General features: G+C 36.1%; 1 protein-coding gene across 1 annotated transcript; it reads left to right on the top strand.

Annotated features, from left to right (window-relative positions):
• The first annotated feature begins 4687 nt into the window (after window positions 1–4687).
• LOC134840450 (chymotrypsin-1-like) lies at window positions 4688–18934 on the top strand. The gene is made up of 3 exons (XM_063856297.1): window positions 4688–5040; window positions 17410–17512; window positions 18269–18934. Exons 1-3 carry the CDS (start codon window positions 4752–4754, stop codon window positions 18735–18737), a joined length of 861 nt encoding a protein of 286 aa, XP_063712367.1. The 5' UTR covers window positions 4688–4751; the 3' UTR covers window positions 18738–18934.
• The last annotated feature ends 4820 nt before the right edge of the window (window positions 18935–23754 follow it).

The raw sequence follows: 23754 nt of genomic DNA, 5'->3' as shown, positions 1-23754 counted from the left end.
AAAGTTATATGCTAATGGGAATAATTTTACATCTGTTGACCAATCGATGTCTTTTTGGTCGTTTCAGTTTATTATACATCAAAGGTATTCTTGTATGGAGCGGTTTATGCCTTCGACTAGTCCATTTGTCCATGGGGCATGTGACGTTCTAGGTTTTTGTTTGTTTATAGGAAGATGTTATGGGTTAAATATTTCATTATTTTGCATTCTAATCCCTTATATGTGACAAGGATTTCAGGTAGTCCAAATTTTGCTATCCAATTTTCATAAAGAGTTGTGTATCAATAATTAGCGTTGCAATGGTGTACAGGGTTGAGTCCTACATAATATCTATAGGCATCCACAATTACCAGTATATACGAATTGCTTTATGAGGAGGGGGATATAGGGACTTTTTGTACCGAATGAGATTTTATAGTTAAAACACAAAATTTGTCCTATGAAGTCCTGTTTACCTGTTGCTTGCGTTTCGTGTGGAAAGGGTTTAATTAACTGGCATGTGATACAATCATTACAAAGTACTTTTGTCCAAATCGGAGCATTTGGACAATAGAAGTTTTGAGAGAAATTTGAATATGTTCTTTCTGATCTTACATGTCCTTTTTGTATTCAAAGAAAGTGATATAAGAAATGGGATTCACATAAGACTTAGTAGTAAAAAGGGTACTTTCAATTCTGGGTAAGGGTATTCTAAGATGTCAGTGTTTTCAATTATTCGGATTGAGCAGTGATATCTGGTGGTGACAATGGTAATGGATGATGTACTAAATTGTTTCATTTTACCGTTATGCCAAACTTGAGAATTTAGTTATGCTGTGAAAGTATCTGAAAATTATATTCATGAATGTCTTTGTGAACATCGTGTCGATATTTTAGTCTGTTCAATGCCCAAATACGGAGTCCACTACAATCGAGGAATTGGCCAAAAGTTTGAGGGTGTGCTACAAAAGAGTTCCAGTTTAAGCGTAAAGGTTTATTTGTGCATTGTAGTTGACGGTATATGTCGTCTAAATGACCGGCAAAGTTTGTGGAAAATGTAGTTGATAGTGTTTGACTGGTGACTGAAGGTGTTGATGGAAGGAATAATGACTCTCGTAATTTTAAGCTGGTATACGAAGAAAGTTCTATTTGATCATTTACAAAATTGTGCTCGCCTTGAGAAAATGCTTGGGTCATCCAATGTGGAAGTCTTATTGATGGATTGGGGGAATTGAAGAGATACCGAGTGGTGAGCGTACTTTTATTGTACTATAAGGAACGTATAGAGTAAATAATGATGGTGATGAGGGGATTTTGAATTGAACTCTTGTGGATGTTAGACTTTTATTTTGTCGAAGGTGAATAAGTTGTCTGTTTGTTGTAGTTGTTAGGTTTTGGTTTTGGCTCAAATTTCTTGTTCTGTTAAGGTCTTCTTGTATTGAGAGGTAAATATTAAATGATGGTTCGTATAGTGGTTCGCTTAGGGTTGCATGACGGATGACTGGTATCATTGGCTCTGATAATGATGCGTGTCTTTTTTCAAAGGTGTAGGGTTTTTCTACATATGTTGTACGAGCAGATGATTGGGTTGATTTGTTTGAAAGTGATATGTGAAATGCGATTAACATTAGACTTAGTGGTACACCGGGTAGTTTCAATTCAGGGTAAGGGTATTCTAAGATGTCAGTGTTTTCAATTATCGTCGTATTATTAAATTTGAAAAAAAATCGGAGTAAGGTTTTAGTTCCTAAAATTGTGATAATGGCTTCAATGGTTTTTGTTTTGTATATGTGCCAAAATTTCAATTGTCGTATAACAGGGTCAAGATTTCTAGTAATTATGTGTTAATTTTTCTGTGCTAGGTAGAAAAATTATTTCAACTTCGTTCTTTGATTGTAATATTTTATCCAAAGGGTCTTCTAAATCAAATATTTTGTTGATTTCTTACTTTTGACTTGATTCGAGAGAGCCTGCCAAAATTATTGTACCCGTTAGGTCTTCCTCTTTTTATTAATGGAAATGATTTATTTCGTTGTGATTTCGTTAGTATCAGAGAAAAATTTGAATGCGTATTTACATTCTTTTCGTGGTGATGTTTCGTCTTTCGCGAAAAAGAATGTTATTTTTTTGGTATTTTATTTCCTCAGTTGTTTTTCGTTTAAGTATTTCGGTTGGGGTATTTTGACAAAGTGTATCTGGTAGAGCACGGTTTTTGCTGCTGTCCAAACTATATGTTTTTTTTGGAAAATTCTTTAAAACTAGATGAAATCTATATACTCTATGGTTAGGAGTAGATTTTTGTGTAAGGAGCGAAATTATGAGTTTATGATCTGTAAAAAAAACTTTTGGGTGTTTCGATCCAAGAATTAGGAATTCATTTTCTGTTAACAAATGTATGATGGCTGTATATTCTTTCTTGAGTGTGGAGAGTCTTAGTTCTGCTTGTTTAAAAAAAACCTAATGTTGGTGATATTAGTTTCATTTTGTTGGTGCCTCAGTGTGATTGCAAAAGAACTGCGCCACTTGCGAAATTTGAGGCATCGGACATAACGTAAAATGGCTAATTTGAGTCTGGAAAGGTACCTGAAAGTTGCTCTTTGAGGAGTGTTTTAATTTCTTAGAAATTTTTTTGATGTTCTAAGGTCCATTCAAAATGGTTTTTTTTGTCTAAAAATGTTATAGAATGGTCTGAGATAAAGCTGCATTTTATAAATTTATTTAAAAAAACTTAGCATTCTAACGACTTCTTGAATTTTGGATAGTGGTTTGAGTTTTAAAATTGCATCTATTTGGGATTTCAAGAGGATTATTGCGTTGCCTTCTATATTTTTTGCAAGGAATTTTACACAGGAGTGAGAAAAAAAATTTATCTGAGTCTGCTTTCATGTTTTCTTTTATTAAGATTTGGTGGTGTTTTCCTGAAACGTTGAAAAAGTCCTTGCTTTGTTTGCAATTGTATGAAAACTTCGTCTAATTATGTATTGACGTTTTTGCTTAAAATTAGTGGTCTCAAAATTTTACTCATAGGGGCAGTTAAAGCTGCTGGTCCTGTATATATACCGTAAAAAAGTCTACTGAATTCCAATGGTCAATTTTCAATAACGTATTGTGTTAACCGAATTGATTGTTCATGTATTAGCATTTGATTATATGCACTGCTCAAATCTGCGGTGGTAAAATATTGTCTATTTTCTACCGAGATCATTACTTGTATTGGTTCTATGGGAAAGTTGCTTTTTGAATCATCAATTAGATAGTTTAAAAAACGTGTGTCTAAGAATGTTTTGAGTGATTCTCCATTAGCGAGAATAATAACTGGGTTTTAAAATGGATTTCTTTTGAATTGTTGTTCGTTTTTTAAGTGATATAACTATGTATTGTTCAGAAATTTCCAAATGTCGGTTTACTTTGTCTTGTAAGTGTGTTGAATCTTTACTTGGGCGTTTAATTTTTGAAAACTGCGCCGCGCTTAAGTGGAAAGTGTAATGGTGAATATATCTGGTAATGGTGACTGACAAATATGCAACAGTTTTAAGATATTATATTCTGTATGCCTTTTCTTGTGTAGGAGTTGATGTTGCGTTTGTTTTGCAATACTCTAACAGTTCTAAGGGAAGTGCAGTTTTCTATGGCGAATTATTATATTCATGTAGCGCTATTGTATCTGTGTTTGTGATTATAGCGTATTTTATAGATGAAATTGTTACTATAAAAAGTTTATGAATTGGTCTGAATTCAAGGTCAGACATCCACAGTTTTTGTGTATTTAGATCGCTGTTGTTTTGATGAGCTTGGTTGACCAAAAAACTCATATGCATGTCCTGTTAGTGGTTTTGAATGTTAAGAAAAAATGGGGTTGGATTATTTAATCCTTGAAAAAATTAGAGATTTATTTTTGAGTTTTGTAAACTTGTCTTTGATCTGTAATTTGCTGTTTAAGATGTTTATGGTTGGGATGCGTTTTGTAATAAATGATATTCCAAATATTTTGTGGTTATTATTTGTTATATGGAATAATTGTTTGAAGGCTTTTAGTAAAAGTTTATTTTGTTTCATTGTTCGAGTTGGTATGAGTGATAACTGAATCTTTCCATAGTTTGTTAATTTTGTGCCTTGTGCAGTGGCTAGTTTACAGGAGCTTTTAGAAGGTAAAAGTTTTGAGTGAAAAATGCAAATTTGATTGCCAAAAAAAACAATACGAAAGGTGCAATGCTAACCCTTAGTGGGAGAGTGCAGGTCAAAAACTTCCAAAAAGTGCCAAAAACGTCTTTTTTAAAAACAGGTTCTTAATCGTGATTTGGCTGACCTTCAGAAAATGTCGACAAAACTTCTAACTCATTTTTAAAAATACTCCTTCTCTCTCAGGAAAGTCCTATATCCGCCTCTGAACTGCTGAATTGCAAAAAGGAAAACAAAATAAAAACAACTGTTTGTTATTTGGGTGGCATTTAATGACCAAACTTTTTTGACCTTAATTCTGTTGCAATGTGCAATTAGGATCTTGTAATGAAATGCAGAGCGATTTTCAAACTTTGATTACAGGTAACGGATATTAACCCGCATATTTGACAACAATTGTGAGCGGAAACTACAACCTTTTTCATGACCGGGATTTTGTTGATGATGAAGACTTTGTTACATTTGATTGAACTATATAACTGAGAACAACAGACAAGCCATTTTGTTCATATTTGTGAACGCCCTTGCCACGTTCAATCTTTGTTTAGTTGCCATTTCATTAACTCAGTTTTGGCTATATTGATTTGGATTAAATGGCCTTTACATTGAGGATCACAATTCATTTTTGCCTAATTCAACTTCTGTTTTTCTCAATTTTATGTTCACCTGGGTCCCAGCAGAGAACGAAGAGCAAAAACACCCTGTCTGAATCAGCCAGCACAATTGAGACCATAATAAAAGGCCATAAAAGTCCCTACAGGCCATTCTACGCTCGGGTATATGTTCTGAACGATGATGTGACAGTCTTCAATAAATGTGGGGCGGCCATTTTGAGCGATCTGTGGATTCTGACATCTGGACATTGTATCTACAGAGTTGCACGTAAGATATCATTGGTATTGAAAACATCTAGTTAAGAAAGCTGTGAATTTTGGTATGAGAGGCCTTGAGTTTTCACATATAGGTGTAATTATAAATACAAGGCTGCTCTGCCCGTACATCAGGGCAAAGCCTGGAATCTTCCAAATATGCCCTCTATCATCAATCAAATGCTTTTTGATTTGAAAAAACCGTATAAAATAATCGAAAAAATACGAAAAGTTTGAATTGAAAAAATTCATTTCCTAAATTTGCATGTGGTAACGTATTTCTGAAAGTAAATTGCTTGCTTCAGTTCAACTTGGAAGAACTTAATTTGCCGCTAAAGCTTCAATATACTGAAATTTATCGCACAATAATTATCCCAATTTGAGTTATGTCGGCAAAATTGTCCCAACTTGAAACTAGTTTGTGAAAATTGACCTGAAAAAATCTTTGTATTAGAGATCTATACAAAAATGATTTTAAGTTGATATTAAAAACACTCCGTAAAAAAGCGCTCGGTTGAAAAGTAAAAAGTTGAAAAGAAAACACTCCGAGCATAAATATTCCGCACATTTTTCTGAAGTTTAAACGAAAAATTGCAAATATGTCCTCATTTTTGGGTCGTCCAAACAAGTTTTGATGAATTCTCGTGGTACAGCGTAAAAAAACCGTAAAGCGATCAAAGCTTTTTAGTTGCTTAGTGTCATACCGCTACTGCAGTAGCAGTATTTATTATACGTATGTACAGCCAACCTCTGGTGTTAAATCATTATTTTATGGTACGCTCAAGGTCATACATAAGTGATGACACTAAGACTAAGTGAGAGATCAGAGTACTTAACAATGATCTATCTCTCAGTACATAAGAAAACAAAGAAAAGAGAAAATCTAAATTCAATATTCAGAATACAGTATTGAATTCCAACTTGTTTTCAATTTGATATCGCAACGCATATCACATGGCGCAGCCAGCAGGATTCGCAGCTCAAGACAACAGAACGGATATGGGAATCCCGGTATTTTGGGCATCAGCGAATCTAGACCCTCCGTGGCAATTTAAAATCTGGTTCGAACAATTTCTCATGGCGGTTACGGTCAAAGAAAATGTGAACCCAGAGATTATTTTGGAAGAACCAAAAGACATATTAGAGGAACCACCACCACGCCCGGAAACGCCCAGGGATGGGGAGAACGAAGATGCGAGGAACGCCAGAATTCTTAGAGATAAACTAGCTAGAGACAGAGTAGCATTGGAGAACGAAGAGAAAAGAACAAGAGGCCCACGAGTCGGACACAATGTCTTCTACAACGAAGTACAAAAGAAACTGGTGTCACGACTATTTCTATCTTTGGGCACTGAGGGAAAGAAAAGATTCCTACAAAAGAATCCGCACGCAGAAATATCGAAAATGACGTTCAGAGAAGTAACAGAGTTGGCAGAAGTCTCGTTTCAAAAAGTGAAATGTGTAACATACGAGAGATACAAGTTATTTACGAGAATGCAAGAACCTGGAGAATCTCTGGAATCATTCCACGCAGCGTTAACTGCTCAAGCAGCCCGATCAGAACTAGGAACATTGGAAAATGAAATAGTGCGAGACTTGTTCATCTCGAAGATGAAGAACATGACATTACAGGACACGTTGACATTCGAAACCCTGGATCCAGAGGAAGTTCTAAAAAGGGCTATAAAATTCGAACATAGCAAGTTAACCACAATGGCATTTCAAAAGACTAATGCTGCGGCGGCAGGAGGATCAAGTAGCAATTACACATCGGGTGTAAGAATAAAACAGGAACCTGTAATGGCAGTTCGAAATTTGGGGGGGAAAACCAAAACTCCAAATAGAAGAGAAAATAATAACAGACAGAAATAGAGAGAATAATAACAAAAATCAAAACACGAAAACAAAACCATGTAATAGATGTGGAAGGACGTTTGAACAAGGACACCTAAAAAATTGTCCAGCGATGGGAAAGGACTGTAAAAACTGTGGTAAACCAAATCATTTCGCTAAAATGTGCAGATCACAACAAGTAAGTGAAGTTGCGGAAGATTCGGAAGAGTCGATAGTGGAATGCGACCAGATCAGTGAAGGTGTTGGGTCCTGTAGTGAATTTGAAGTCATGTTGATACAAACTCAACAACCGGAAAATGAACGAGTTTCAAAATATGTGAAAGATCGAATAAATGAGATGAGAAAAGAAACAAACGGAAAAGTGGTTAGAGTTCAGAAAATAGACTCTATTCGAGATCCAACATTGAACCGCGTAAAGTCACTAAAGGCTATGGTACGAATAGATAACCAGATTATTCAGCTAACAGTGGATACTGGTAGTCCTGTTTCATTTCTTAACTGGGCAACGACGAAAGAAATCATGGAAAAATCAAACAAAGTGAGATTCATACCGTCTGACAAATTGAACTTACAAACAAAATTTGTGGACTACAACAAACAACCGATCAGTATCCTGGGAGCCCTAAAAACCAATCTGAGGTCAGCGGGCTGGGAAGTTAAGGGCGCAACCTTTCTGGTATCAGAGCGAAAAACTAGATGCATCATGGGATTAGACTTGCAAGGACAAGTGGGAATAGTGACTACACAAAGAACAGCGCCAAAAGAACTCACCAGGTTTGACGTGCTCATGTGCGAGCAGTCGGAAGGTTGGAAAGAAATTTTTTTAAATAAATTTAAGAACTTATTCGAAAGGCAAGGCATTTCTAAAAACCACATCGTCAGTTCAAAATTCAAATACCCACTATGTCCGATACAAGAAAAGGGGAGAAGAATCCCAATTCATATACAAAATAAAGTCGAAAAAGAAATCGAGAAGTTATTGACAGAAGGTCATATAACAAAACTTGATAAGTGTACAAGTGATTGCTTTATCGCCCCGATTGTGATAACAGTAAAGAAGGACGACTCAATAAAATTGGCAATGGACGCGAAACCAATCAATAGACAATTGTTCAAAAACAAATACCAAATGCCAAATGTAGATGAACCTATTGATGGGGTAAGCCAGATTGTAACTGAAAACAAAAAGGGTACGCTATATTTTTCGGTGTTAGATTTGAAATATGCGTACAGTCAACTAAAATTAGCTGCGGATACAGCTAGGCAATGCAACTTTAACATTGTGGGCGGAAAAGCAACCGGAAGTTACAGATTCTTGACAGGATTCTACGGACTAGCAGATATGCCAGCTGAATTTCAAAAGGCTATGGATAGAACCATCAATCACGCTAAAAACACGTTCTGTTTTCTGGATGACATACTTATTGTGTCAAAGGGAAGTGAAATCGAACATGCCAATCTAGTAGAAGCAGTATTAAAGAAATTGGATGCGGAAAACTTGGCACTGAAACTATCAAAATGTGAATTTTTCAAACAAGAAGTGAATTGGTTGGGTCATCATCTCTCAGAAGAAGGGGTTAGACCGAAGATCACTAAAACGGAAGCGGTAGTAAACTTGAACCCGCCCAAATCCCTAAAACAACTAAGGTCATTTCTAGGAAGTATAAATCATTTAGCTAAATTTATACCTAACGTTGCAAGTCTGACAGAAAAATTAAGACCACTTCTTAAAGAAGAAAATCAAAAGAAAAAGTTAAAAAACATGAAACTACCGGTGAAAAAATTCGAGTGGGGGGATGTTCACACAGAAGCATTTAATGCTATAAAAGGAGCTGTGGCGAATATTACGAAAGTACATTATTACGATGCAAATCGTGATACACGAGTTAAATGCGATGCTAGCCATGATGGACTAGGGTCCACTTTAGAACAACAAAATGATGAAGGGTTGTGGGTCCCAATTTCGTTCGCATCCCGATACTTAAATGCGCAAGAAAAAAAATATTCAACAAATGAGTTGGAATTATTGGCAGTTGTTTGGGCAGTAGATAGATATAAACACTACCTTCTGGGGAAACCATTTACCATCGCAACTGACCATAAAGCGCTTACAACAGCACTGGATGTTAATCAATCGAACAAGACCTACCAATCACGCCTAACCCGGTGGGTTGACCGGTTACTGCCGTATCAGTTCAACATAGTTCACATTCCGGGGAGGGACATGGGCATAGTTGATTATTTATCGCGTGATCCTTTCAATGATCCCTGGCCCGAATCAGAATTAGACGAAAAGTTTGTAGTAGCAACAATAAACTCTTTTCATGAAGCGTTCGACTGCTGGAGCAGTAGGCTTAAAGATTCAAGGTCGCTCAACCGGAACGAAAACGTTCTAGAATGTTCTAGAAGGAATGTTAGGAAACAGTCATCAAGTAATGGTTGCTATAGCAACCAAAACGGTCAAAACCGAACAAAGCTCGACCGGAACGAGAGAAAACAGTTTCCACGACTGCAAAAACAGCTGAACACAACAGTTCAACAGTTCAACAGAATCAAATCACTCTTTTGTCAAATCAACCCAGCAAACAGTCAGTCTTAAATAATTGCAAAACGAAAAAACTACCAGTACCGAAAAAAATAGAAAAAACAGACTCAAGAATCGAGATGTCAGAAAATGCAAACAGAACATACGACTGGTGGTCCAGCCCACCACAAGATTGGCGGAACGAGGAGCGTGAAGAAAGCCTAATGGACCCAAAGTGGAACCGATCATTTTCCACCAATAACGAACTCTCGGGAGAGGAGGAGATCACAGAGACAGTACAACGTACGAGAAAAATTATACGAGGAGGCAGAAAAAATAGGGACAGCTCAGACAGCGAAACACGTCAAGCACAACGAGTAAAATGGTCACTGGAACCGGAACAACAACGAATAGCGGACCAAAGACTGCTCTCATTCTGGCAGCTAATAGGCGGAGAAAACAATGTTCAGGAAAATCGAGAACTGGTGGCCGATACTCAAGAAGTCAGGGACAATGTGGAAGACGAATCAAGTCCAACATCGTCAAAACCGATCGCATCGACAGAACGAAAACTCAGTGAGGTGAATGTATTAGAAGTCGACCTTACAACCACAGAAGAGGCGGAGAGTGAGGAGGAAGTATGCTCAATTCAACCGCCAAAGGGTCTAGGAAAATTAAGACTGCAAAAGCAGCAACAAGTAGAGACTCTGGACAACCTCGCAAAACTGTTCGACAAAAATTTATTAGCAGAACTGACCACAGAAGACACGTGGATGGACCGCCTCAGGAGAGTGGTAGAGAGAGGGGACAAACAAGGATTCGAATTGATGGGACCCTATACAAATCCGTTGTGGTCGCAGATGGCAGTTCAGGACGATTGCATCTTAGTCAATAATCGGCTAGCGGTACCAGTCCAACTACGACAAGCTGTCCTCAAACGAATACATCGGGGACACCCAGGACAGGAAGCGATGTTGGGAGCAGCGCAATATCTGTGGTGGCCACACATGAATAAGGACATCGTGAATTTGGCAGAGGAGTGCCGTAGTTGTACCAGATATGGTAAGAATGTTAAATACCTTATTTCGAAAAATTCGTCAAAACCACTACCACTGCTCACGCAGCCGGGACAGGAGGTACAACTAGACTACGCGGGGCCTATAGAAAATCAGAAAGGAAAAAAAATCTATCTTTTAGTAGCTATTGATCGATTCTCAAAATTTCCATCAGTGAAGGTTACAAAATCCACAAGTGGAAAGAGCACAGTAAAATTCTTGAGATCATATATCGACACACATGGAGTCCCTGAATCAATTCGATCGGACCAATTTTCAGGATTTAAGGGAAAAACTCTAAAAAAATTTTGTTCGGAACTTAATATCGAACAAAAATTCTGTCCGGTGGGGGATCACAGAGGTTGTGGGTTGGTTGAACGTACAATTCAAACAATAAAAAGAAGACTGGGAGTGATGATGCTCGATGAAAATAATAAATCAATCAAATTATGTCTCAGTATTATAATGCGAGATTTACGATGGAACAAGCAGAAAACAATTCAAGTATCCCCGTTCCAAGCACATTTCGGCAGACTACCAAAAACAGAATTTAAAATTGTGAGGGATAGGTTTTTAAATAATTCTGATTCTTTAGACAAACAACACTTGGAACGCTCAGCACTGACTGCGTCTCAAATGAAACGGAGGATTGATCAGTCGAGAGAGAATCTCAAGATAGTGCGCAAGGGACAACTGAGCAGGGATACAAGCCCACTGCACAAGCAGCAGATAACATCGGACAGAGACAAAGAAAGAGCCAAAGCCCTAAAGGAATTGTTGGAGGCAAATGCCCGATGGAACTACGAAAGAAGGGATGCAGCTAAAAATGACATCAGGAAATTAGTGGACGAGACAGGTCAACTCAATCCCGATCTTCGAAAAGAAATGATTTACTCTTGGGAAAAAGGATTCGTGGAAGATAAAGTAGAAAACCAATGCAAGTCACCACCCAAGACAATACTTAGAAAGGACCCTCTAAGGAAAAGCGGACAAGCCCTAACCAGACCACTAAAGGGGAAAATAGCTTCAGAAACGGAATCAACAATTAAGACATCGGCCGGTTCGATCTATAGAAAATCGGACATAGCTCAATCAAAAACCGTACTTACTCAAGAAAAACAGAGAAGCACAAGTAAAAGTCCATCGTCGGAACCTACAAGAAAGTTCAAGCGAATCAGTTCTCCAGAACTACTAGAGGAACTGGAATCGGAGGATGAACTCCAAGGAGAAATGGAAATTGCAAATGAAATGAACCCAACAGAGCGCTTTCAGAAGAGCCAAACAATAGTCACTTCTAAGGACACAGAAGCCGGGGGAGGACTGAATCTTGCAATAAAAAGAGCTAAACCAAACCTGGCGGGACCAAAATCAGCAGAGGAAACAAACACGAATAAGCCGGAAAAGAGCGGAAAAGAGAAGAAAAGCCGAAGCAAGCAACAACAGGGAACCAACGCAAACCAAACTGCGACTGCAGTCAACTCGGAACAAGAGCAAGCAATATCTAAGCCGGATTCGGTCAGGGCAGATACCAAAATCCAGTCGAGCTCTACGCCGAAAATCAAACAGCGTCCGAAACTGAAGGGCATTGACGCGCACACCCCTTTGGAAGATATAGTGGAGACGTTTCACAATAGAAATTTGGCACCGTCTGACTGGGAGAAGTACGCGGACCAACTGTTAAAAAGAGGGGTGCAGCGAGTTGCGGATGAACTTAGAGAAAATCCTCAAAAAGGCTCAGAATTGGATACAAACTTCGAACCACCACAAGGATTCTCGGACGAATCAAGTGCGGAAGAGTCAGGTGTTCGACGAAGTTCTAGACAAACAAAGAACAAAGAACCCAAACGATTCGGAGATCCGATAAAACATTCAATCAAAGAAATATCCGAAATTCTTACAGGAAGAGGTCTTTTAAAGGAGGCACTTAAAGAATACAGAAACCAACTGAGAGATTTCAAAGATCGGGACGACAGACCCTTGGAGTCAAAAGTGCGACGACTCGAAAGACATTTATTTATGCGAAAATTCGGATATGCTACTTTAGATGAAGGAGTAGATTGGAACCCGAGTTGGGAAATTGAGCTGGAGGAAAATTGAAATTTACATAATCCATCTAAAAGACTTTCTTCAGAACTGAGTAAATTGAACTCTTTTAAATAAATTATCCTACTGATGTTGTATAATTTATTTCTTTCACCGAGGGGGGTGTGTCATACCGCTACTGCAGTAGCAGTATTTATTATACGTATGTACAGCCAACCTCTGGTGTTAAATCATTATTTTATGGTACGCTCAAGGTCATACATAAGTGATGACACTGAGACTAAGTGAGAGATCAGAGTACTTAACAATGATCTATCTCTCAGTACATAAGAAAACAAAGAAAAGAGAAAATCTAAATTCAATATTCAGAATACAGTATTGAATTCCAACTTGTTTTCAATTTGATATCGCAACGCATATCACACTTAGTTTCCGTCGAAAAAGCTGAACATTAAGCAATCTCAACTTTAGATATTTGCCCCTAGATAGGCTTAGAGACTCAATCATCTTTTACCACAAAAATTATATCGTCTTCAGTCATAAAACTGTCAATTATTGGCTGATAACATCTAGGAGAAAGAGACGGTGCTATAAATGAAAACAGAATCAAATTTTCTCGTAGGATTGATTTTCAAAATAGTTGAAAGTTTTGTTTACCTTTTTCCTGGTCGTTCAAATTGATTTTTCGAGCTCATCCATATTACTATAAAGGCTCTATTTTAACCGAATTTTCTGCACCGCAGACAAATTTTTTTATAGACATTCCGAAAAATTTTTTTTTGAAATATTCAGGAAAAACTGACAAGGAAATCGCGTACGAGTATTTTGACCTCAAAGATGCTCCTATATAGATTTTTGCAAGACTGACCAAAATTTTCAAAAGTTTTGAATCAAACGGTAAGTCGCTCAAGCAAAAATGGATATCTTCATAAGATCAAATTGGGTCTTTTCATGACATGAAAAACCAATCACAGGTGAAAACAATATAGAAATCGTTTCCACAACAATATAGAAAATGAACAATATAGAAAATGATTCTGATCTAACTGGCAATTTAAAATAAAGTTACAGAGTCAAATTCTAAATTACTAACTTCATTGACACAACTGAGGAAAAAGACGCAAAATTGTTGTCGAAAAGATGGAAAGTGAAAGGAAGTGAAGGGATCAGGCTGAAGGGATCAAGAAAATTGCTTCAATCCCAAAAAAAATGACAATAGAAGCAAAGACGGCGACAAAAAAGTTGCTTCAATCTCAAAAAAAAACGACAATAAGACGGAAGCAAAGCATTGAATTTAATGGATCTCATGACATCAAAAACATACTATGAAAAACCGAGGTCAAACAACCCAATTACCTTGTAGTTAAAACCCGATTACGGTGACTTCACGGACGGTTTAAAAAGGATCCAGAAACTACCCAACTCTTACGCAAACCCCCTGGCTGCACACAGCTAGATGACTTTTAAAAATCCACAATTGATTTAATTTGGTATCTTTCGCATTGCCCTTTTAATAGCCCAAAAAAGCTTGGTAAAATCCGTAGGGTAGCCAACGATGCCTCGACATATAAAAAATTCTCTTTGATCTTCTGTCCTTAAAACTGGACCAGAGCTACCGAACAATTGTTTTATCTTATACTACGCTTCCAGGAAAAAGTTATCGACGTTTCAGTAGACACCGAGGGCATTTTACTGCAAATAGGCATCATGGCGAAGCAGCAGCAAAATGTCTTCGGTGAAAAATACTGGCTTGCCATCATAGCCCTTAGTCATCTTTACTTTTCATCGAACAGCTGCCGACCACTGGGTAACCAAGCCCAACATCGCTCAACTATTTCTTGACAGTTTCTACTTGAATACTCGAATTCCTTCTTTCGGGGCAAAAAATGAAGCAAAGGACTCGTCTGCGCTAAAATTTGCATTTGAACAGAGGGGATTCATTTCGATTAAGTTCATTTTTAACTCCAGTGATGGCATCTACTGAGGAGCTGGAGGCGAAAACTCTTCTGATTGTTCAGTGGATCCGGTAATTGGCGTTGAGCGTTAACTAGGACAAAACTGAGGCTAATTACTTGATGCAACCAAAAACCAAGTCAAATATTTCAACTGTTACGGCGACGCTTTCAACAATGCTTTTTACATTTGCCAGGTATTTGACCCACTGGGCATCCTAGCACGGTTCTCCATTAAACTGAAAGTTCTTGAAGTTCGACTTGGCCTGGTACGAAGTAGTTCCTGTTGATTTCGATCCACAAAACTACAAATGGATCAATCAATGCTATCTAGTTCCTCATGTGAGACTAACCCACATGTTGAGCCTCTATTTGTCATTTACTAACATGCAATGCCTTGTTTTGTTCGACGCGTAAAAAGACTCCATGGCTACTTTTGCTTTAGGACTACAGATAAACCAGGAAACACAAGTGTGTTTACTATTGGTAACCCGGGCTGACCTCCATAGACCAAAGATGCTAATCATACAATTCCATAAACTGAGTCTATGAAAAATACTTATCATACAAATTTCAAACATTTTGCTAAAATGGTGTCGTCGAATTTTCAAAAAAAAACATTTCTCTTGTTTTGGCATAAAATTCGGTGTATCGTAAAAAACAAAAAACAAAAACTTTTTGTCAAAAAAAATTGCTAACAATACAATTTCCATATATGGAAAATGAATGACTTGCATTTTTTTGATGACGACGAAGTATGAAGTATTTTTGAATATGTCCCTGATATTTTCTGGGTTTTTTCGATCGCAAATTGATTTTCGCGCTCAAACAAACATTTTTTGAAAAAAATTTGCATGCAAAAAATCAATTTTTTGTGTGTATAACGTAGTCCTGGATATACTTATATTGGATTTTTTCCTTTTCTCTTCATAAGTTTTTTCAAAAACGCTTAAAATTCCTCTTTCTGTTGTATGACATGTTTTTGTATCCCTTGATCAATGTCTGGTAATTTAAAAACTCAAATTTTAGAAATAATCATCTTTGAAAATTTTTGCCAAATTTCAAAAGTTAGTTACTTTCGGTAAGTTATTTGTGTGAGGCAGAAGTACAGACATTTCAAACTTTTTCCAATGCATTCTTGATGCAAGATGGCTATACCTTTGGTACTACGTTTGAGTAACCAAGGGTTATGTCATTTGCGTTCGGTTACGAACAAACCAGAAGAAATTAGAATGTAAAAAATCATTATTTTTGCTTTATGGAAAACTAATCATAGATCTTTCCTGCAATTTTCTGTACGCATGGAATTGCATGAAAAGTGTATGATTAGCATTTTTCCGTATATGAAAATTGTATGACTAGCCTTTTTGGAAAACAAGGCAAGCCGCATTGAACCAATCAAGCATCTCAAGACTGACATTAAATGCCACCCTGATGAAATGCAATAGGTCACTAAGGATGAAATACGAATGGAGCCACATTGCAAACACCATTGGACAGACAGAACTGCGGAGCCCGCCTGTTTTACCTGTTTGCATTACCTGTTATATTTGGATTACTAGTAATATATAATTTTTACTGCGCCAGTGAGATATGAACGCTTCGAAAAGTTGCACATGGAAATTTACACTTGATGAAAAGAATCCAAAAGGCAGCGCATCATGCGAATTGAACTGAAAGATGGATATACGGTCTGGCTAGTAGCATCGGATTTTGTAATTTTTTGATTTTGGATTTTGTTGTTATCTCAGAATAAAGTAACATTACAACAGAAATACCTCGACCACTCCACTGACCGATTTCTCTCAATTTCCAGACTGCTATCAAATTGATTGCGTCAGTGCCCAGGTTTTACTCATCATCGAAGTTTTCAAAAAAGCTAAACGTTCGATCACTAAGGAGGACATGGAAAAAGCCACAATTTTTTTCTTCCTTCGAGGATACCTACAATCAACTACATAACAAGCAGCAAGCTAACACCAACAATGGAACTTCACATCATTTGTCGACAAGAATCTGATTCGAGTAAAACCCACCTTTGAAACACAAAACGAAGCATCCAATAATCATTTGAACTAAGAAGCATACTTTTCGGATGTTGATTAAGAACGCTCATCAACGCTGCATGCATCATGACACTATGTACAACCCGACTATTATTTTCAAAATATTGTCATTATCGGATTTAGTGAAGCGTCGACTTTTTTTTAGGTCGACCAAATTGATTTTCGAGCTCTCCTAAAGCACTGTTTTGTCCCTTTTTTGCCCAAATTTTCTACGCCGCTGGCAAAATTTTGAAAAAAAAACAGGCCAAAAAAAGAGGCCAAAAACATGCCAAAAAAAGTTGAAGGGCCAAAAAATTTTTGAAAAAAAACAGGCCAAAAAAGGCGAGCGCTACCCCCTCAAAACTAGCATATATTGGCGCCGAAGGCGCTTTTAGAACGTTTTTGGGGTCCGTCGCCAAAAATGGATATATCAAAATAGTACAAAGGGGGGATCGGCAGGGGGTCGAATCCCTGAAAGGAGAGATGCGTCCGCCCACACCCCCTGACCCCCCCCTAAATCCGCCCTGAGCACCAATCCTACTAACACCCGACAATGCCGCCTAATTTCTTTGCACCCGTGATATATAAGGTTCGAAACCAAGCATGTTCATTGCAATCATGCTAAATGAACAGCTACAAATACAACGCTGAGTGCCGCCCAAGTTTCCTTCGCCCCTCGACTATAGAGCGACTCGCTCTGATATTCAAATGAGCTTTCTTTTTAATTCTTGATTGCAATTGATTATTTAGCAATGTTTTGCTACTCCTGTTTTCTCAAAACGGTGACAATGCTCAACTCACGTCCATTATCAATTTCTTTATAGCTTTTTTGGATAGTTTAAACGAATACGACGGGGGGTTACCTTTAGGTTTCTGAAGAAAAAACTGAAAAATCTTTTTTTTGTTCAGCCGAGAGAGTTTATGTGGAGGTTGGCGACTTCACTGAATACACCAGAACATACGACAAATTGAGAACAACAACATCAACTGCCAAAATCATTTGGCATCAGAGGTATGTTTGCCTACAAAAATGGTTTCCTTCCCTAATAAGCTTACATTCTCAACTCTGGTTAGCAAATTTTTCCAAACGTCCCCACTTTGATATAAATTTAGTTTATTTTTGGCTTACCAACATCAAAAATGCTCAAAATGTTTTGGAATGCAATAAAAAAGTTTTCCCCCTCAATTTAACTAAACTTGAGAGGGGAGCGCGCGTCAAAAACACGCACTTTTTTGGTCAAATACTTGTCATTTTTAGCCTGTTTTTTTCAGCCTGTTAAAATAAGGACCTTATCTTAGGCGGATTTAGGGAATGCAGGGACGGACGCTCCCCATATAAATGTGAGGAACATTTTATGAAAAAATTTGCCTAGTTTTCAAAAATTTGCCGAAAAAAGAGGTCGACAAAAACTTCAATTTTTTTTTTTGAAAATCCGCCCCCTCTTGACAAAATCCTAGAGTTGCCCCTGGTCCTTATGTTAATTTCGGATATCTCGGAAAATTTCATTGTTCGACCCAAAAAAAGTTCGAAAAAGTTTTCAACAATTTTTTTCAAAAAACGGCTATGCTTTTTAAAACCCACAGGAATGGGAGTGCGCTGTAATAAGCAAATGTTTTCATGATATAGATTTTTTGTTTTTGCATGGAATTTGTTTTTAGATTCAATGATATCAAAGTACCGTTATGAAAAATTTATAGAAGGTTACTAATACTTTCTCATTCCAAAAGTTTTCAAATGATCTATAACGAAATAAGCTTATTATTTTAGATCGAGAATCAACTCTACTCGTTTCGACATTGGACTGATTAAGCTCAAGTATAGGCTAACCAGGATGCCTTATTTCGAAAACATTGTCTTGTGTCCAGAAGTTGAAGAGCCTTGCAGTATCATAGGAACTTGTGGCATGGGCTCCTTAGATTCCTCAAGCTCAAAGCCATCAGAAGATCTTCAGGAGTTGCTTCTAGTTCAAAGGAAGGCAGGAATCCTAGGAGGGTGTCCCAGAGACAACATATGCACGAAGCCAGTAAATATCGGTGGGAACATTTGCAAGGAAGATGCAGGGAACCCTCTGTTCAAAATGTATCCAGGTACCTCAGTGCCTAAATGTCTTTTGGGAGTGGCCAGTTACCCTGGAAAAAATGCTCAGGAAAGGGAAACTTGTTCGGGAGGAAATTATTTTGCGAGTGTCCCCTATTTCAATAAATGGATAATGACTAATGTAGACTTTCACTCCTGAAACTGCTCTCAAAACCAAATCGTTATCTGTTGAGAAAATATAATGTATCATTGCACTAGCTTTTCATGAAAATCAGTTATAGAAGGTTACTAACGCTAGTATTTTCTCCGGGATATCAGGGGTCGTCATTTCTTAAATTTTTCTTAAATGATGTATAAAATTTTCACAATCCGCTGTGGTATCTAAAATCTAAAATTGTCACAATTGGAACCAGATCTAAACTAGATTTTATTAATGGTCAATATTCTTATATTTTATCCCTATAAAATATTGAACACTAACTAATCATACTCCATCAAACTAACAACCCACTTATTTGTAAGTGCTGAAATTACTTGTAATTTCAGCACCAGAGAGATATGAATTTAACTTAGAACTTAGTTGCTTTCTCCATGAGACCAACTCATAACAAACCAGTATACTCTAGATCTATTGAGATTAGGAAATATAAGAGTAAGATTAAGATCGGTATTAGACTAAGAAATTGCACGAATCTATCCGGCCGAAAATAAGATAGCGCGACGGTGTACACTATCTGAAATTACTCTATGAGTATAACCATCAAGGTCATAACTCATCTGGTGCTACCAAAAGTCTCGAATAAGACCTTAAACAAATTAGATTAGAACTAAGCAAAACATTATATTAGAATTAGACAAATTTAACAATTTCAAAAAATGTTATATGACAAAAATTTAGTACAAATGTCTGTACAATTCAATAGATCAGAGCCAATATTCCGAGCATTACGAGAACTACCCGGTATTGGAAGAAGACCTCGGACAAGAGACGACATACGACAAGAACGAAATCTACCAATAGATTTCATGCTCGTACGGCAAAAGCCAACTCAAACATTTTATTTTTTTTTATAATTTTACTAGCAGTAAAACTAAATTTTCATTGACTGACAAAAAATCTTTGAAGAAAAGTCTTCAACGATCATTAGAGGCGCTAAAACTATTTATTGTACAATTAAGACTGATAAAACATCTCTAGTTGTTCTCCCCAAAAATCTGCAGTAAATTTAAAACATCTTGAAAAAAAATTTATTGAAAGTAAAAATACAAAAACTAGTTAGTATAAAAAACAAATTGTTAGTTTATATAAGTTTTTCTTTCATCCCAGCTTCCTCACCTAACACATAACAGCAAATCTTAAAAATACTAACAACATCAAAACTAAAACTTAATCTTTTTCTTTCACTTAAATTTTTACCTAAAATTTGGAGGCTTATCCTTGTTTTCACTTAAATAAATCTTATTTAAATCAACAGATCATCAAGGCTTCCCTTAGATCTTTAAATAAATTTCTTTTGAAGTAAAATAACTTGATTTGATTTTTGTATTCTGATCATCAAGGCTTATCCTTGGATCAAATAGAACAATTTTGTTCTCCCCCTCACAAATTATAAAGGTTGTAACGACCTCAAACGTCAATTCACTATGCGACTCTTACTCGAGACCTAGGACTAACAGAAAAGTTTTAAAGATTAACCATTGTAATTAAGAATAGATAGTGAAAAACTTCGGTTATTCATCCTTCACGTGACCCCCCCCCCGCTCTTAAATGCCCCAGGATAATACTTAAATTTAGTAAGTTTAAAATAGTACCCAACGAACTACTTGCGTTCTAATTATACCTGAAACTTGTGAATTGATTTACAACTCTCCAACCCTTGATCACAAATCACTAACCTTAAGTAAGATTAAGTAAATTAATCTATATGTTAGACTAGCCACGAGAAAGTAAAAATCATTCTCACGAATCGATATATACTCTTCTCTCCAACCCTACATGACCCCAGTTAAGCTAAGCACAAAAAATTGTAAGACCTAACAAATTAAGACATTAGAAATCACTAATCCCAATCTTGCATCCATCATCCTAAACCTTATGTCAAGAGACCATTTAGGAAATAAACAAATAATTATACTACACAATTGTATAATTAACGACGAAAGATACGAGCTGGTAGTCACACCACACAGATAAACAATAGGATACATTAGAACAAAGCGACAAACATTTAGGAAAAAAATTATAAGCAAACAAAAACTAATTATTCGAAAACAATTTTCAAAGCTGAGAAACGCAATCTCTGAATCAGAAACCAGTGAAATACAAGAACTTCACAAATTGAAAGACTCAATAAACAAAAATCATCAAGTTAACGATCAAATATACTTTCTGTCTCAGAAACCACGTCACCAGCTTCAATCAAATGAAAAGTTAGAATGAAAAAGTCATATACAAACAAACCAGTACGCCTATTTATTTGATATCAACCAATAAAACACATTCAAAATTACACACTAGCAGTGATAAAACACAAAAATGATTCGAAACGAAGAAAATCAAGAATAAAACTCCATTCTCCCATTTTTAATAAACCCACTAGCTGAAGATAGAGGACAAGTACAGTTTTATCAAATTCTAATTCAAATTTATTTGAAAAAGGAGATAGTCTATGTAAAAAAGAATTTCCAGAAATAAAAATTAAAAGACAACTCCTTGACTACTATCTAAAAAGAATTAGTAACATTACAAAACAATATGGAATCTATACCATAGAAATTAGTTCACCAAATACGTTTCATGGTAGATATCTACTTCAATCAGATGGCGCAAATATTGAGTTTTCAGAAGTATTCACAGAATACATAAAAATATAAAACATCAAAACTCTGAAAGAGCAAATTCAAATTGACCAATGATGTATTTTCAATTATTTATAGTTATTTATCTATATTAGAAAGAAAAAAAATCTCAAAGAGATTCACTAGTCCAAACATCTCGACATACATCTGTAAGACACGAAATTGCAACATTTTCCGTTTTTTATACGCAATCCGTGGAAATTTAACGAATTCACAGAACAAGTTAAACACAATTTGCAAAAAATTTTAGCATGATTTATAATTGATTATTTTTCGCATAAAATTGACCTCATTTCACAAGCAAGAAAAATTTTTAGACCACAAGATACAATGATGAAACTGTCATAGCAGAACAATCAGTATGTTTGGGATCCTGAATGGTCTCATGTAACATTTGTGAACATATCAACAGATATATCAAGCCAAGCAATTAGCACAATTTTTTTTGACACCAATTATGCTAAAAGATATCCACTCACAGTTGACGCAACACCTTTAAACTATAATTCATTCTTTCCCGATAGAGCAGGAAACAATAGTTTAAATTCAACCTTTATACAACAAGAAAACCTAAACGGAGTTAGAAACCTTAGCCAGCAAGATATCCAAACCCCATCACATTTTGCAAGTGAAGAAATAGTTGAAACAATAACAACTATAGCATAACCAAGTCTCTCATCTATTCATCCAAATTTTACAATTTCAAGACGAAAAATCCAACATTACCACAGGTAACATTACGATCTACAGAAAAAACCCCGTTGTGCCAAAATATACACAAATGGATTATCAAACATTTATACCAATGATAAAAGCAACACAAAAACAAAGAACATGCTATAGAAAGATTTCTGCAGAACATAATTATAACTATGTAAATAGACCAAAACCAACTAAATCTTCTAGTACATATACTCAAAACCACTTGTTTTCACAAAGTCAAAATTTGCAACATCCATCATCAAACTCAGTAAATTTTAATGATTATCCACAAAATTCACAAGATCGAAGTGAAAATTATCCATTTTTTCAACAAAACAACGCAAAATACACAGCAAAATTTTATTCATCAAACACCGTAATATACAACTAATTATTTTCCATCAGATGATGAGGAATGTTATAACCATCATCATCAACAATTTTAACAAAACCAGAGACCTCGTTCTTACAAAATTGATCAACCAGACAATTTTGAACCATATACACGAGAAAAACAAATACGATAAACTAGAACAAATCTAATGTCGCAGAATATAAATTTTTAGTGACAAAACCCAGTAAACACAGAATCTTACCAACCAACTCAAATTCATAAAGAAATTCCACTACCATAATGGTTAAAACCATATGAAAAAACAAAAAGTCAATTTACGACTTTTTCACAAATGCCAAATGCTGCCGAATCACTTCAAATGACTATGAATCCATACCTAATGGATGGATCATCAATATCATCAAACAAGCCGTTAATGGTTTTCACAGGCACAGATCCTGAATACTATGTAGAGGATTATCTGAACGCAGTTACAGCCAATCTAACTTTGAATATAGAACCTGAACCAGTAAATACGCCACTTCATCAGGACTGGATACATTGACGCACAGCATTAGTCCAAACCACACTTGATGGCACAGCCCGAAAATGGTTCTCAGTTTTACCTATAGATATAAAATCAGATTAAAAAAGGCTCACACAAGAATTTTCAAAAAACTGTTTGACTCTGAAAGAAACAAACAACATCAAAGAGTGCAATGAAATTTGTAGACTACCAAATGAAACATTTAAACAACTCGCAGTAAGAATTGAAACTTTAGTCCGAAAAGCATATTCTTTGAACACTCATGATTATAAAAATACAAAGTTGACAGAAATTTTTAATGATGACTCTTACACTTCAATAACGAAAAATAGCAATCAAAAAGAGAGCATCACATCCTTCCTCTATTCGAGAACCAGATTTAGACTTTAGAAAACTAGTTGATAAATTAGAATAAGCAGAAATCACTTTGAAACTAGAAGAAACAGAAAATCTAAAGCTACAATATGTCAATTATATTCAAACCACGACTACACAAATAAATCAAATTCAATACAGAATTTCAAATATCTATGAGAAAAATTCAAATTTTAAAGGTAAACCATCATCCAAACAATAGTGTACTTTTTGCAGAAGATACGGACACAGCATTGACGAATGTAGACAAAACAGCAAGACAATCAAAGTAAACGACAAAAGTACAGATAACCAAACAAATCATTTCATCAGTACATGATAAAAGATCAAAATTTACCTAACAAAAACATCCACAGCAATAAAAGTTCCGGAAAACCACTTCCAAATAATTCAAATGAT

Source organism: Symsagittifera roscoffensis, chromosome 1 (assembly GCF_963678635.1).
Source record: "Symsagittifera roscoffensis chromosome 1, txSymRosc1.1, whole genome shotgun sequence".
NCBI classification, from domain to species: domain Eukaryota; kingdom Metazoa; phylum Xenacoelomorpha; order Acoela; family Convolutidae; genus Symsagittifera; species Symsagittifera roscoffensis.
This window is presented reverse-complemented; position numbering and strand designations above follow the sequence as displayed.